We start from the raw sequence: 17,626 nt of genomic DNA on the forward strand, positions 1-17,626 counted from the left end.
ATTATGGTCTAGGAGCTTCTTTGAAACAGTACTAAAAAGTTCAGGACAATGGAGCTAAGATCTTCCCTTCGATTCTCTTAAGTCTTTTGGCCTAGAAAGACAGACAGGCTTATTGTTTAGAGGGTAGAAGTAAAGCCAGAGTATAGATGCATAGCAATGTTGTTGGTTGGTCTTTGGTCTATTGGGAGGCCTGCCACCCAGCTCCCAAATAAATAACACATGGAAGCTTATTCTTACTTATGAATGCCCAGCCTCAGCTTGGCTTACTTTCTAGCCAGCTTTCCTTGTCTTAGCTTATCGCAACTACCTTTTACCTCTGGGCTTTTCCTGTTCTCTAACTTCTGTAAATCTTACTCTTACTCCATGGCTTGTTGGTTGTGTAGATGGATGGCTGGGCCCTGGAGTTGTCCTCCTCCTCCTCTAGCTGTTAGATCTTTTTTTATCTCCTCCCAGTTTTCTCCTTCTATATCTAATCTGCCTGCCAGCCCCGCCTATCTTTTCTCCTGCCTTGCTACTGGACAGTTCTTTATTAGATCGTCAGGTGTTTTAGACAGGCACAGTAACACAGCTTACAGAGTTAAACAAATGCAACATAAATGAAAGTAACACATCTTAAAATAATATTCTACTACATAGGAAGAAGGATTTTGACTAACAGGGTGATTCCTTAGTTTTAGAGTTGCCCTAAAATTGAATGGTTAGTATAGAATGGAACTGCAGCTGGGTATTTTAGGGTTCAGTCTCGACATTTTTTTTTTTTTTTTTGAGCTGAGGATTGAACCCAGGGCCTTGTGCTTGCTAGGCAAGCGCTCTACCACTGAGCTAAATCCCCAACCCTCGACATCTTTTAGGTACTGCCAAGGAGGCATGAGGTAGCTAGTTCCTTCCTGTTATCACTGTCATTTAATCAAGTTCATTGATGGGGAAATATTACTCCTCTGATTGCCTATGGATCTTTTAAACTTACATTTTAGGAGTTGGTAGAACCCTGTAGATTTTGTTGAAGCAGAGAACACCTAGAGTAAGAAATTTCAGCTTATCTTCTTAGGTTTGACATTTCATATAGAGTAAATATTTATGAAGAAAATTTTACTTTCTATAGAAAATTGCCATCTATATTCTTTCTTTTAAAAAAGTTTTATTTTTATTTCACGTGCATGTGTCTGTATGTATGTGCAACATGTGTGTGCCTGACGCTCACAGAAGCCAGAAAGAGCACTGGAGCCCTGGGTCACCTAGTTTAGGTGGGCACTGGCTTGGGCTCCTCTGTAAGAGCAATCTATGCTTTTCATCACTTTTTTGTTTTTATTATACAATACCTTAAACACAGAGGCATATGGTAAATAATAAATTGTATTTACCATATGTCACCGCTCAAATATAACACATTAAAATTCTGTCAGTTTGCTTCAGGTTTCCATTTCAAAGAAAAAGCCATAAAGCCGAAGTCCCCTCACTCCCTTTCCTTCATTTTTCTTCTGCATATCCGAAAAGAGTTTTCATTTGAAGAAATAAACATGCACATATTTACAAACAATCCACTTGCATCAAAGGCTAGCCTTCTTTCAAAACTAGAGCTTAAGTTTTTATTTTTTCACCTTTATAAAACTAGTATTAGGAGCAAAGGTTGCTTGTGTTTTTAACTTACAGCTTCAAAGATTAAAGTGCTTTTATAAACAATATTTCAGTAACATTTATAAAAACCTTTTGGATTATAGTGATAAATACTAGAAACAAGAATCTCAGAAATCTTTATGTCTGTATATCTTCATAAAACCAAGATTTGTGATTTTATCTTAAACATAAGTTGTGCTTTCTTCTTAGTTCCCTTGGTGACTATGACAGAGCTATCCAGGCCTTTAAGTCAACGCCCCTTGAGGAGCTGGAGGACATCATAGGTTTCGCATTGGCATTGTTTATGAAGGGCCTGTATAAGGAGAGCAACAAAGGCAAGTAATCATTGCTTGAAGCTTTTTCAGAAAAATGTAATGTTGGAATTTTGATGGAGATGCAGTATTTTTAAAATGTTATATGGATGGATGCATATATGTCAGTTGAAGATTGTATACCTGATGTCCTTGGAGGCCAGAAGAGGGATTCCCTAGAACTGGAGTAACAGACAGTTGTGAGCTGTGTGTGGGTGCTGGAGATTGAACCTAGATCCTTTGGAAGAGTAGCCAGTGCTCTTAGCTGCTAAGCCATTCTGTAGCCCTGGGGTTGCAGTGTTTACTAAAATATGACTGGGAGTCAGGAGCTGTAGTAGGCTTTGTTTATGTGTCATCTCACAGTGTGCTGTGATGTTGAGTACTCCTTATAAACAATTTGAACTGAGCATTCACTGTACATTTGAGGAGACTAAGGTGCAGGCTTATTGGTGGATACACACACACGCACGCACGCACGCACGTGCACACACACACATTTGAAAGCAGGTACTTGCTATTCTGTACGCTTAAATGAAATTTTTTGATAAGTGAAAACAACTTTTGTTAGTAATAGATATTTATTTCTTCAAAAATTTTACCTGAGGGAATTCTGATATGTATGCGCTCCACCACTATGTGTACAGTGCACTCAGATATTATCTGCTTGGTGAAGGTGATGATCTGCAGTTGGAATGTGATTATATATCAGTGTTTCCAAGTTCCTTTTCTACTTAAGATGACTTAGACCTCAGAGTATATTCTGCAGGCAGAAGGTAGGGATTGTCCCCTAACAATCATGAAGGTGCCCCCAGAATCACTTGGGAATAGCTAAACTGTCTGCTTGGGAAGAAGAGAATAAGGAAGGTAGAATTTTCGCTAGATCTTTTTTGAAAAATGGCATTAGGAAGGGGAAAGTGGCTCATTTGTTAATAGAATTGCTTTTGTGTTTTGCTTGCTTTTCCCTTCTCTTATGCAATAGCCTACGAGAGAGCCTTGACTGTTGTTAAATCAGAGCAAGACAAAGCTCATGTCTTGACAGCTCTGGCAATAACAGAATACAAACAAGGACAAATGGATGCAGCCAAGTCACTGCTTTTCAAATGGTATGTATAGATGACTTATACATCAGATCCTTATGTTTGAGATAAGAGCTGAAAAGGAACTTCTAAGTAAATGGAAGGAACTGGACCTACCTTGTTCTAAATTGACAGTCATGGGTAGAGTTAAACACCATGGCTTAATTCATTGCTTTGTATCTCTGTCTAATACTACTTATTTGTTTTCAAGAATAAGTGACCATGTGGACCACAGACAATAAACGGAATTGTAACTGACTTGGTGTTTGGTTGCTCAGATCCTCAGGTCTTTTTCCTCAGAAAAAAGTTTATTTAAAGACGTCTTTAAAGATACCTATAGAACGTATATACTGGTTTCAGAACAAGTTAAAATGAGAACCTATGATGGTGGAGTTATTTAGATAGTACTTGTTGAGTTCTTAAAGCCTGTTTGCTTTCTTTTAAAAGTTGGCTGTAATTCCTCTAAGAGCAGTGGATGATTAATACAGGCTATTGGACAGTGCTGGCCAGTGAGGTTTATTGACCTTTTGAATGGTGCAGCTCCTCATAGGACAGACACCCACCCCCCAACCCTCCGCAGTGCAGGAAGTATAGTCCCACCATCTTGCAGGAATAGTAGACTTGTCAGTTACTGTGACAAGGAAAACATCGCCTTGTTAACTGCTCCCTCAACCCCAGAGGGACGGACTTCTGTTACACTGGAAATCTCTTCCCTGGCCTGCACTGTCCTTGACTGTTTGATGAGCCATAATGAGAAGAGGGCCTTGGACACAAAAATGGAGAGGTTTCTGACCCTCTAAGCTGTGAGGGAAAATGATAGGACCTTTCTGAAAATGGCTTCCACTTACAGCCCTCTCTCTGACTTTGCTGGGAAGGCCAGAGAACCCTTTCTCCAAATGCCAGCCCTAGTAGGACCTAGGTCTCCTTTTCTCTTGAACTGTAAGTGTGCAAGGTCAGGTTCTGGGGACTTCATCAGTCTCCGCTGTAGCTCCTCTGGGAAGGAGATCCGCCTCCCTACCAGCTACCTAGCGTGCCTTGGGTGGTCCTCTACCGAAAGCTGGTGCTTCTAGCCTTTGCCTGGTCCTGCCAGAACTGTACTTTTGCTGATGTACTTTTCGGCAACGCTGTCCCTCCATGAAGCAGCCTTAGTTCAGTGTGAGGAGACAAAGGAGAGGACTGGAGTTTCTAATCTGCCATCTTCTGCTTTCCTTTAACAAAAATAGAATTTTATTTCAACTAAACATTTTCTGAAATTGTTCTCTTTAGTCCTAAAACTGAGAATCAAAGAGGCCAATTTTTATTTGTTTCTAAAATTTAGACGTAATGACCTGAGATGAGATTTGTCAATTTATGCTGTGAAAGGCTGATATTATTTTTGCTCCAGTCAGATAATTATCTTTAAATGTAAAAAAATATATATATTTAAGCACAAATTGACTTATTTTGATGAATCTTTAAGTAGGTATCTTTTTTATTAAATAAAGCCTCTCAATAGATATAAGACCTCTGTACTAATGGCCAACAGACTACTAAATACCTATTTGCAGCTCTATTTTAAAGGAACCAACCACAGAAAGCCTTCAAGCCCTGTGCGCTCTGGGCTTGGCAATGCAGGACGCCACGCTGTCCAAAGCAGCGCTTAACGAGTTCCTGAAGCACGTTCCACACAAAGACAGTTACCACAGATGCCTCCTGACTGCAGCAGTGTATGCCCTGCAGGGCCGCGGCGGGGCGGTGCAGAGACAGGCATCCAGGGCTGTCCACAGGTGAGTCCTCAGTGTGGGGACGGCGTATTCGATAGGAGTATGTTCAAGTCTGGGCTTCATTGTGACTTAGAACGAACTATGAGACTCTATTTGGAAATCATATTGTCAGTTATTTTGGTGAGTTGATGAGTTTTTCCTTTATTCAGGTGAAGCTCCACATATTTTGATACAAAAGTCTGTAATTCCTACGTTTATAATATTATCAGTTCATCATCTGCTGTATGTCGATGCAGACCATGTTGATAGATTTAGGAATTCTTAGTCACTTAAATGTTGATCAGTGCCTTTGATATCATTTAACAGAGGCAGGCAGATCTCTCTGAGTTCAAGGCCAGCCTGGTCTACAGAGCAAGTTCCAGAACAGCCAGGGCTACACAAAGAAGTGCCATCTGAGGGGAAGATAAAAAGATGTCATGTAACAGCAGTTTTCTGTTTTCATATGTTGTAGTTTAAATTTCTTTTTTTTTAATCATTTATTCTTATTAATAACCTTTGTTGATTAGATACATTAAATTTTTATTACATTTATTTTTGTCTGGGTAAGTATACATGTACTATAGCCTGTACTTGTGAGATAGGAGGACAATTTTTGGAAGTCATTTCTCTACTAACCATATGGTTACGAGTTCACAGAGATCAGCGGTTCTCAACCTGTAGGTTGTGACCCCTTTGGCAAACCTCTAACTCCAAAATATTTACATTACAATTCCTAACAGTAGCAAAATTACAGTTATGAAGTAGCAACAAAAATAATTGTATGGTTTGGGGTCACCATGACATGAGGAACTATATTAAAGGTTGAAGCATTAGGAAGGTCGAGAAGCACAAATTCAGGTCAGAGTTAAGTACCTTATCTCTCCTGTGAAATTTTAAAAAATTAATATGAAGTTTATTCCATATGAATTATTTCTCTTAGTTACATCCTCCTGCTGCATAATAGAGTGCCTTTAAATTTCTTTGTAGTTCTGTTGAACACACGCTACATTTTAACTATTTTTCTCATGATTTTGTGACCATGATATTGTTTTTCTTCAGGTTTTAAGAACATAAGAACTCTTGGTGTTTGTAGAAGATAGTATAGTATGTTTCCTAAAATTTAAGACATTTTCAGTTAAATGTGAGCAATTAATATGAGCTTGCTTAGGTGTCTAAAGGTTTTTAAACTTAAAATACTTGCTGTGCTTGTTAATGGTTAAAGTAACCCCCATTTTTTTTCTTTATGAAATATCCGGCAGCCTGTATTTTATTAATCAAAACTAATTATGTACCATCTGGCTTTATCCAGCATTCTTTAAATAGCATATTGAGTGAGGACTAAGACATTCAAATCAGTATAGTGTTCTTTCTCATCATATGAGAGAAAAGAACACAGTAGTCCCATTTACTTTTTTTTTTTCTAATTTAACTTTTTATTGATTCTTTGTGGATTTCATATCATACAGCTCAATCCCACTCATCTCCCTGTCCCTTCATATCTGCCCTCTGCCCTTGCAATCCCCCACCCCCAAGATAAAACAAAATAAAATTTAAAAGAAAAGAAAAATCTCATCATGGAAGCTATAGTGTGACACAGTGAGTCACACACTTTACCCTTTAGTCCATAAATCTTTACTTGCAAGTGTTCATTGCAATGAGTCATTGGTCTGGTTTGAGGCCTCTGGTTTCTGCTACATTGTTGGTACTGGTCCCTCACAGGGGTTCTTCTTGGATATCCTGTTGTTGTCCTGTGTCATGGAGATCCTTCAGTTTTGGGTCTGTGGGTCAGGCTTTTTTCACTTGCCCCAGCAGATCACAAATGAGGTAGATGTTGGGGTGGGCCAACTCATAGGCCTGGTTCTGGGCCTGAGTGGTTGCAGGGTTGGTCAGCCTGCCAGCTCTCCCTCATCCTCACCATCCTCTCCAGTACTGCCTCAGATAGCTCTCCCAATGCCATAAGCAGCAAGGGGCGGCCGGTTCTCCTGCACTTATGCCCTTGGGGCCAGCTCACCCACACCTGCAACACCAGGGCCAGTTCTACTGTGTTGCCCAGGAAAGGTACAGGGGCCACTTAGCAGCTGGTGAGAGGCAGGGCCAGCTCTCCCATCTGCCTCAGGCTGAGAGGGGTGGGGTGAGGGATTGGAGGGGGGTTCTTCTTTCCCTGCCCATACCACCAGATGGCAGATGAGGAGCAGGGCCAGATCTCTCCGACCTCTGATGCTCGTGTTCTCGGGGAGGTTCACCCGCACCTCTGCCAACGGAGTCCGCAGTAAATCCTGACTTTAGGACTAGCGTTTTTTTTGTTGTTCTCTCTAGTAACCCTGCTGACCCTGCTCTTTGGTCTTTGCTGTCCCGAGTTGTTGCTCAGTATACTCAACGGAATGCAAGGGTGAGTAATGTCTAAAATCCTGCCAAGTGAGTAGCCTGTGGTGTTAAATACATATATACAATTGTATATTTATACAAATGTATATACATTTACACACACACACACACACACACACACACACACACACACACAGGTAGAGAGAGAGCTAGAGAATGCTCTGTGGCTCTGGTTGGCCTGCAGTTTTGTATGTAGACCAGGCAGGACTCACAGATGTAGAGACTCTGCCTGCCTTTTCCTTTTGAGTGCTGGGATTAACAGCATCAGCCATCACACCCACCTTAAATATATATTTAAAAAATAGCATTTTTCTAAAAATATAGTAAGTATGATGAAGAGAATGTCATCATTTAATCAAATTCCTGTTTACACAAATACTAGACTGAGCACCCTCCATGTATTTATGAAACAGTTCTGAGCATTGTGGACACTACAAAGAAGGAAGATCCTTTTGTTCTGAAAATGAACAGATTATCTCAAATCCCTGTGTGAATAAGTAACAAATAAGTATTAGTGATTGTGGTTTTTAAATTTCAAAAGATAATTTTATTTAAAACTGTTTAAAGATAAGATAATAATACAAATACTGCTAATGTATAAAAATCTCATTATAAGCATGAATTTATTGACATTTAGTAAAGAATTATATACTATATTTTAGTTGTAAGAGCAAGATATTTTCAGGTATCTATATTTCATTATTTTCTGCTATGAATATTTTCTCTCTTTGTCCAGTTAAGTGGGTGGCAAACAATAGCATCAGATAATTTGTCTTGATCACTTATTTAGAAAAATATCATCTTGATCACTTATTTAGTAGTGATTCTAAGTAAGATTCAAAGTGTCAGTCTTTGTAGATGTGTTTTTATTGTTCATTGTTCTTACTGATTTCACTCGAGGTTGTTTTATTTCTTTGTTTTCCTGACTGTATCTTCTACAACATTATTTGTAGACCCAACTTGAACCTTAGGATTAAAATAATTTCATATGAAAGACTTTCTGTTGTTTTTGTGAGCTGTGTTGGCAGCTGCATTTATAACCTGGGATTCTGTATTAACCAGGGCGTTCTGTGTCTGGGTCTCAAGTCACTTGAGAATGGTGCACGAGTGCTCAGCATGTTCTGAGGTCTCCTGTATACACCTTCCTTGTGTGAGTCCTGGACTTGTCCCACTGCCTTATGAGCCCCATATTGGGATCCACAAGTGACATAAATGATCTCCCAACTCCTTCTGCCTTTTTAACTTTCAGTTTGAGCCTGAAAAACCTTCATTGCTTGTCAGTTATTCCATACTAAAATTTTAGGAATGTGTTTTTAAAATATTTTATCCCAGTGCTGTTCAAATGTTAACGTGCTGTTTGTTGACATCACCTAATAACACCATTAAATGCAGGTGATAATTAACAGGGCTAATCATCTAACAGCCCAGGGCATGTCCAGCTTCTGATTCAGAGGCCATTTGAGCAGTAGAGTTTAAGCTGTTTCAGTGGATGTATTGGCTCAAAAGCTGTTAACTGTTGGACACTGAGTGAAGTACTCATTATGCGTGAGTTACTCTGCTACACATGGGTGTGTATTTTAATTAACAATAGTGTGAAGTTTCTGTAGTTACTGTTTAGTTTCTGGAGCAGTTGTTGATGGGTGATGGTATTCAATTCCACTCCAACTCTGGAATCATCCCACTCTGCTATCCTGCCTTTCCTTTTAATCAGCCTTTATTTTATATTGACATACTTCTAAAACTTTGTTTTAGCATTTGTATTTTACAATTTGAAATGAAATGCAAGGTGTAAAATACCTGTGATGAAAAACCTTTGTGTTTGCTGTTGTTATTTTTGAGACAGAATCTCACACAGCCCAAGCTGACATGGAACTCACTATATAGTCCAAAGTGGCTTTGAACTCATGGCAATCCTTCTGCCTCGGGATTCTAAGTGCTGGGATTATAGGCATGAACTACCATGCCTGGTGAAATCATTCTTATAATTTCACTTTTTTTCTTAGGTAAAATGTTTAATGAATTTAAAATGTTTAGGTTTCAAATTGACCCTCTCAAAACTCTGGTGCTGCATGTTTTTCTTATTTTTAGTATTGATTTGCTTATTGAAACAGAAGCTTCATGACATGCAGACATTTAGTATTAGGGATTATGGGGGTCTTAAGGAGCCTGTTTTCTTTATTTGTTTTTAATCATTGAAGGAAGTCAGGACAGGAACTCAAATGGGAAGGAACCTGGAGGCGGGAGCTGATGCAGAGGCCATGCGATATGTGCTGGCTTGCTCCATATGGCTTGCTCAGCCAGTTTTCTTAAAGAATCCAGCACTACTGGCCCAAAGATGGGACCACCAACAATGGGCTGGGCCCTCCCCATCAATAACTAGTTAAAATGCCCCACAGGTTTGCCTACAGCTCAGTCTTGTGGTGACATTTTCTAGCTGAGTCTCCCTCCTCCCAGATGATTTTACTTGTGTCGGTCATGTGACCAGCCAGCCAGCACACACTCTTTCACTATCCATTACATTTCTGTGCACTCATCTACCACAGGAAAACATGGAAATTCCATGACAGTTCAAACTATAAAAACAATTAGCTTTATAGTCTTCTTCATGACTCTCATGTCCTCGCCCTGTATTCTGTCCTTCTCATCACCTGATACAATCCTTTCTATCTGTTATACTGTACCTACGTTTTGTATATTTGTTTACACAGACGTGTACATTACAGGCTAGGATCTGTAGATGGATTTCTAAAAGGTCTTATTAATAAAAACAAACCAGGAGGCAGATATTGGGGTAAATTCTGAAGAGTCAGAGAAGCAAAACCAACCATAGTCAACCTCACCTCGCCAACTCCTCATCAGATCCAGTTTCCTCAGACTGGAAGCCTTTGAGTCCTCACCCGAATGGATCTCAGCTGAACTGCTGCTAAAAGCCTAAGAGCCTAACAAACTTAGTTCCTGGTCTTTATGTATAAGGTGTATAAAGGCCATATATACCTTTTTGATTCTTCCCATCACTTCCTGGGATTAAAGGTGTGTGTCATCATACCTGGTGGTTTCCAGTGTGGCCTTGAACTCACAGAGATCCGGATGCATCTCTGCCTCTCAAGTGATAGTATTAAAGGCGTGTGTGCCACCATTTTCTGGCCTCTATATCTGTCTAGTGGCTGTTCTGTTCTCTGACCCCAGATAAGTTTATTAGGGTGCATAATATGTTGGAGGACACAATATCACCACAAGGATCCACATATAAGGGAGAACATAGGGCTTTGTTTTGTTTTTTCTTTCTGAGATAGGATGACATTCTAAGTAAATCAATTTTCCTGTAAAATTTGTGATTCCATTTTTCTTTAGCGCTGAACAGTATTCTATTCTATCTCTCGTCTGTATATCTATCTGTCTGCCTTTTATTATCAGTTCATCTGTTGATAGACAGCTAGATAGTTTCCAAGAATAAGCTCTATTAGTTTGTTTTTGATATCCTTCACTCCACTTTCTGCTGTTCTCTCTTTCTGCATTTTTAAAAAGTTGTTTTTTAGATTTATTTTATGTGCGTTGGTGTTTTGCCTGTGTGTGTATGTCTATGTGAGGGTGTCGGATCCTCTGGGACTGGAATTACAGACAATTGTGAGCTGCCTTGTGGGTGCTGGGAATTGATCCTGGATCTTTTGAAAGAGCAACCTTTGCTCTTAACCACTAAGCCATCTCTCCAGCCCCTTTTCAGCATTTTTATATTGTTAGGCAATACATACATTTACTTGGTGCTCCTACAAAATCATCTTACTTTTGAACTTTGAGTATTTCAACAGCAAACGTGAAATGACCAAAGTAGACAGGTTTTCTATCTTAAAGCTGTAATAATACATTGATATTTAGAGTTTATAAGATACACATTTGCTAAAAATTGAGCTCCTCGAATGATTTAAAGGAAAGATTATATTAGTCTTACAGTTTGATAGAAAGCTTTCCATTTGTCTAAATATTGTGTTTTGTTATAGGGAGGTGCTGTAGCTGGCATTGTGGCTCATATTCTGGATTCAAATCACGGAAAGGTTAGTTCTTGCTCTTATACAAAGGAAATATTTAACTTGTTAAGTAGCATTAATGACTCAATAATATCCTCATTGTTTTACATTTTGTGTCATATGAAATACAGGCCCTTTAGTCAGTTTTCACAAAAAATGTGAAGAGAACTGATAACTTTTTGTCTTCTTTTATAGAAGGCATTATTATATACTGCAGTAAACCAGCTGGCCATGGGAAGCAGTACAGCAGAAGATGAAAAAAATACTGCTTTGAAGACCATTCAGAAGGCAGCTTTCCTTTCTCCAGGTGAATATATTTCACTTCATTAATCCAGATGTCATCAATTTTACATTTGTGGGTTAAAAGAACAAGGTTTGTATTTTTATGATACAAGAAGTTAATAAGTTTTGGTTTTATTCAATTACTGGGCAAGCCTCAATGAAACATTTCACTATTAGGATAAGAATTTATACTGAATCAAGCTGATAATAGAAAAAAAAAGAATGTACATACAATTGTGTAAACAGACTGACGAGAATGTTTTCTTAGAGATACTTTATTATCTGTTACCAAAACTCTGAGTGACTTAGGATTTTCAGGCTATTTTGTTTCAGCTTTTCACCATTCTGGTTTAGTGTGGTTTATGTATGGCTACTGAGTTCCTCCCTGTAGTGTTTTACGTGTGGTTAACTCTGGAAGGTTGGGGTCTGTTGTGTATGGTGTGTCACCTCCTCTTTCTGTGACAAAGCAGCTTCAGGCAGGCGGTTTACTGTGGGTCATGATTTGAGAGTCAGCGCTCTGACGGGAGGGGAGGAGAACTGGAAGACACAGGTGCTGCTCAGCCTGCGCTCTCTTCCTGTTGGACAGCCACCTTAGCCCTCACAGTGGCCCTGCCACATTCAGTGTAGGTCTTTTCTCAAGTAGAGATGTCTGGGAACTCCCTCATAGACACACCCAAAGGAGTGTTTCCATGATGACTCTGAATTGCACCAAGTTAACAAGAGTAACCGATAGGTCTGGTAACTGCTGGAAATGTATAGTCTCACCTCAGCTAGCTGTTGATAATCCTAGCAGGCTGTGTCATATTTATGCTGTTGACTTTTTAGTTAAGGAGGAGTGCAGATTACACCCCAGTGTGTTTCCATTGTTACTACTGGAAAATGTTAGCGGGCTAGAAGGTCAAGCTCTGTAGGGTTACAAACAACGTTTTACAGTTCTGTCTTAAATATGAATTATAGCATCAATACTTGCCTTCCCCAGGAATACATAATCATAGATATAGCAACCAGATGGCATCATAAGATATCTTTCATGCTTTCTTCTTAGAACATAAATTCAGTGTTAAGTTTTTCCTTCAGTTCTTATTTTTTGTAAGCATCAAAACCAAAGTATGTTCACTTGTTTCTCCTTAAACTAAGCCTTTCAAACAGGAATAGAGTAATGAAGGTATGCTAGAGACTTGTCCTCCACGTCTAGGGGAAGGGAATGAAATTGAACTCTTCATAGTAGCACAGCACTTTAGAACTGAGCCAGATGGGGACAGCCATGGGCAAGAACTGAGCCACATAGGGAGAGCCATGGGACAGGAATAGAGCCAGACAGGGACAGCCATGGGCAGGAACTGAGCCACATAGGGACAGCCATGGGCAGCAACTGAGCCACATAGGGAGAGCCATGGGCAGGAACTGAGCCACATAGGGAGAGCCATGGGACAAGAGCTTAGTAGACTACCCTTTTATGAGATGTTTAGGGAATTTTACAAGTCTTGAAGGTTAAATATACCAGTTTATTTTGGGGAAACAAATTAGCTTTCCTTTAAGGAAATGGTTTTTTTTTTCTTAAGATATAATTAATTTTTATTGGAAAAGTCATAAACTTTTATTTATGGTAGTTTTGCAGCAGCATGTTGTGATGAACGAGCCTTCAAACGGTATTTCTTGTTTAGATGACCCTGCTGTCTGGGCTGGGCTGATGGCAGCCTGCCATGCTGATGATAAACTGGCTTTGGTCAGCAACACGCAGCCAAAGAGAGTGGATTTGCACTTAGCTTTGCTGTCTGCTGTTTCTGTCTCACGTAAGTTTTATTTTTATTTATTTATATTTTAAAATTATTGTTTTAAAATGCACACAATGTAGTTTGATCATATTCTTAACCCTCCTGCAAGTCCTCCCAGATCCTCCCTCCCTACCCATCCAACTTCATGTTCTTCCTCTCTCAAAAAAACAAAACAAAAAAAAAAAAACAAGAAAGGAAAACAAAAACCAAAAAAGACAAAAACACCAAGCTATAAAAACAACAACAAAAAATAAAAACAAAACATAAAACATGGAGTCCATTTTATCTTGGTCAACTACTCCTGAGCATGAGGCCTACCCTGGATTGTGGTTGATCTACTCAGTCTTACTGCACTAGAGAAAACTGCCTTCCCAGCAGATACCAGTGGAAACAGCTTTTTGGTTAGGGATGGGGCTTTGTGCCCACTTCCCCCATCTGTGCTGTGACTTTTGTCTGACTTGAGTTTGTGTCGGTCCTGTGCATGCTGTCACAGTCCTTGTGGATTCATATTTCCAGCAGCCCTGATGTGTCTGGAAGACACTTTTCCTTGGCACCATCCACTACCTCTGGCTCTTAGAATCTTTTTGTGTCACCTTCTGCAATGAACCCAAGCCTCAAGGGTAGGGGTTTAGTAAGTTAATTAAAAGCTGAAAGCTCCAAGGTCTCAACTGTCTGCACATTGTCCAGTTGTAGGTCTCTCTGTTAAGAACTGTCTACTGCAAGAAAAAAGCTTCTCTGATGAGGGCTGAGTGATGCACTGATCTATGGATATAGTGATAAGTCATCAGGAGTTACTTTATTGAATTGTGCATTTAGCAGTAAATAAAGTAGTAGGGTTTCCCTAGGACATAGGACTTATCTAGTCTTAGGGTTTTGGCCTTGTTAACTGACGTTCACTGTGAGTTTCATGGAGTGGAGTGGGCCCTAAATTCATTTATGAAAGAATAGTTAGTTGCTCCCGTAACATTTATGACACTATTCCATCAGTATATCTTGTAGGCAAGTTGCTGTTGCAGGTCACAGGGTTTGTAGCTTGGTGAGACCAATAGCTCCTTTTCTCCTCTAGTAGTGTAAGAAGTACTTTCCAGCACTGTGAGTGCTAGCCAGGAGAGGTAAAGCTGCTGGTTGGGAAACAGCTCCATTTCTCCATGTTTGATAATGTAAGTGAGTGGTGTCTTCAGCAATAGGGGCCTTGCTGTTATATGCTGGAGGGTAGCCATAGTATTGGCACCCTGTAATATTTGAGGGGTTGGTCTATGGGACTTGATGTCTGATTGGGGCATTCTATTCCCCATTATATGGTAACTCCATTTAAATTTCTCTTATATTAAGAATCTTCTATAGTAGTAGGTATCCATGTGGCTTTTCAAAAGACCTTTAGTGTTAGTTATCCCATATTCCCTCCTTTACCCTGCCTTCCCATTCTCCTTTCTGAAGTAGAATGGGTAGAAAATAGGTCCTGATTCACTGATTTATTTAGTGATTCACTTAAAGCACTATTTGTATTGCCTATTGTAGCCAGAAGTTTTCCTGTGTCCCACAGCCGTTTGGTCCCAAACAAACACACAGAGGCTTATGTTAATTACAAGCTGCTTGGTCTATGGCTCAGGCTTACCGCTAGCTAGCTCTGACATCTTAAATTAACCCATTTCTATTAATCTATATTTTGCCATGTGGCCATGGTGTTACCGTCTGCTGGCATCTTGTTCCTTGGGCAGCTGGATGGCTTCTGCCCTGACTCCACCTTTCTTCACTATCTCCCTTGGATTTCCTGCTGGCTATAACCTGCCTTGCCATAGGCCAGAAAAGCTTCTTCATTAACCAGTGGTAGCAACATATATTCACAACATACAGAAAGACCATCCCACAGAATTTCCCCTTTTCTGTCTAATCAAAACGGAGGATTTTAACTTTAACATAGTAAAACTACATATATCAAAACAGTTATCAAGCAACAATTGCAGTTACAATATCTAGTCTATTTGGTTTTGGCAAACTTAAAGAAAACACTATCATCTCTCCTATATTTGTGAGTTTAAAGTTTCATATCTAATTTACCTTTTATCATAACCAAGGAAAACTATAATTATAACTATCTAGTCTTCAACTCCATCAAAGACCCCAGAAGGATATAATATTACCTGAGTAAACAAGAAGTACATTGTAAGCAACTTCCAAAATTCTAGAAATAACAGAGACATCTGGCTGCCTGGACAGTCACCCAAAGATATATATGTTGGTTTATCTTAGCAGACCCTATAATCAAATGTCTGCCTGCAATTAAAAATCCCAAAGACAACACAGTAATGTACAGTATCCAAACTCTCTCTGCATTTTCCATTTTTATGTGGCTTTTTTTTAAATTACTCTTTCTTTTTTTAAGGACTTTCTTTACCTTTTTTCTTTTCTCTCTCAAACCTATGTATATTTTTAAACATCTTGTAACTTGTTTAGAGTTTTTTCCCCCATCTGAATCTGTTTTATTGTGTATCTTTAATCTTTTTTCTGACCAGGAGAGTTTTTAAAATAAGCTGTATGCTTTGGACCGAAGCACAGCTTTGGTGGCTGGCTCTGCCCCACTCGGCTTCCCAACATGGCACAGGTACCAATGAGTCACAGGTACCTACGAGTCACGCTTACCTCCCCAGTTCTGGGAGGCAGTATTAAGTAGCATGGAGCTGTGTTTTCAAGCCCACAGCTGTGCTCCCAAGCCCACAGGCAGCCTCTCTGTATCACATCCTGTGAGAGACACGGGAGTCTGCCATGCTGCTGCTGAAGCCTGCTGCAACCAGAGGATGCGTCTCTGTACCATGGCCTGAAGTAGGAAGCTGTTCTTACTTTTATTTTAGAACCTTTTTTTTTTTTTTTTAAGCTCTCAGGTTTTATGTGGACATTCTTGCCCCACATTGGGCACCAGATGTAGCCAGAAGTTTTCCTGTGTCCTATAGCCATTTGGACCCAAATAAACATATACAGGCTTATGTTAATTACAAGCTGTTTGATCTATGGCTCTAGCTTATTGCTAGCTAGCTCTGGCATCTTAAATTAACCCATTTCTATTAATCTGTATTTTGCCATGTGGCCGTGGCATTACCAGTTTGCTGGCATCTTGTTTTTTGGGCAGCTGGATGGTGTCTGCCTTGACTTGACCCTTCCCCCTCTGCTTGCATTCCTCCTCTGGCTATAACCTGTCTTGCCATAGGCCAGAGCCACTTCTTTATTAACCACTGGTAGCAACACATATGCATAGCATACAGAAAGACCACCATCCCATAGCTTAAATTGCTAATTGAAGCAGAATGGCCTGGAGAAATAGCTGAGACAATGGGTTAATGCCCTTAACAACTTGCTGACTGCCATATATGTTTATGCAAAATCTTGCTTGATTGCCTACCTCACCTTGTGGTTTTAGACGATAAAATGAGACTGTTAACTGGATGCAGGATTGAAACCTTTCAGGAGCTGTGGCTTCGGTCCACTAGTGACCCCTCCTCTCTTCCACTCTCAATGGTGTCAGAGTGCTTAGTCCAGAAGGAGTCCCACAAAATCCCCTTTTCAAGTTACTTGTAGAAAGCTTCTGTATACATGGATTCAGATTCCACCAATGATCAAATCAAGAACATATAGCTTCAATATTCATGCTTATAAAACATGTATTTATTTACCTACAAATTCCATTTTTCTAAACATGATTGAATAACATTGTTGCTATCAATTTTGAATTAACTGTTACTTGTTAGTAAATCAATTAAGAATACAAATCCTGGCCGGGCGGTGGTGGCGCACGCCTTTAATCCCAGCACTTGGGAGGCAGAGCCAGGCGGATCTCTGTGAGTTCGAGGCCAGCCTGGGCTACCAAGTGAGTTCCAGGAGAGGCGCAGAGCTACACAGAGAAACCCTGTCTCGAAAAACCAAAAAAAAAAAAAAAAAAAAAAAAAAGAATACAAATCCTCTCTGATACTCTTTATGTAATTCTGAGTTTTGATAAATGGCTTTTTTCACGTCCTTTTTCTAAAAGATTTTCATTTCACATTCTTGCAGGGTAGGTTCACTGGCAACATAGTCATTCAATTTTTGTTTGAGGAAATATTTTATTTATTTTTTACTTTTTAAAGTATAATTTTGCAGGGTACAGAATTCTAATCCTTCCCCCCTTTTAAGTTTAAATATTTTATTTCATTCTCTTCTGTAGTTTCTGAAGAGATGCTAGGTATGGTCTTATTTTTCTTTCCCGCTCTGGCTTTTTGCTGTAGTTCTGCCTTATCTTTGATTTTCTATGGTTAGAAGACAATGTAGCTGGACAAAGTTCTGGGGTTTTGTTTTTGTCTGGTGTTCTCTGAGCTTCCTGACTGCTGACTGTGTCTGACATTAATTTGGGGATGTTCTCAGTCATCATGGCTCAAAATGTGTTCCTTTCTC

General features: G+C 39.6%; 1 protein-coding gene across 4 annotated transcripts in view; it reads left to right on the plus strand.

The window, feature by feature from the left end:
• The window catches only part of Skic3 (SKI3 subunit of superkiller complex), a 101,506-nt gene that overhangs the window by 52,673 nt on the left and 31,207 nt on the right, over positions 1-17,626 (plus strand). For all 4 annotated transcript variants that reach the window (XM_016005082.3, XM_016005085.3, XM_076551983.1 and 1 more), the window contains 7 exons: positions 1,825-1,949; positions 2,905-3,028; positions 4,549-4,767; positions 7,060-7,132; positions 11,124-11,177; positions 11,346-11,457; positions 13,097-13,225. In XM_016005082.3, the coding sequence (XP_015860568.1) occupies positions 1,825-1,949; positions 2,905-3,028; positions 4,549-4,767; positions 7,060-7,132; positions 11,124-11,177; positions 11,346-11,457; positions 13,097-13,225 (836 nt within the window). The remainder of the gene's footprint in view (positions 1-1,824; positions 1,950-2,904; positions 3,029-4,548; positions 4,768-7,059; positions 7,133-11,123; positions 11,178-11,345; positions 11,458-13,096; positions 13,226-17,626) is intronic.

Source organism: Peromyscus maniculatus, chromosome 15 (genome assembly GCF_049852395.1).
Source record: "Peromyscus maniculatus bairdii isolate BWxNUB_F1_BW_parent chromosome 15, HU_Pman_BW_mat_3.1, whole genome shotgun sequence".
Taxonomy (NCBI): Eukaryota; Metazoa; Chordata; class Mammalia; order Rodentia; family Cricetidae; genus Peromyscus; species Peromyscus maniculatus.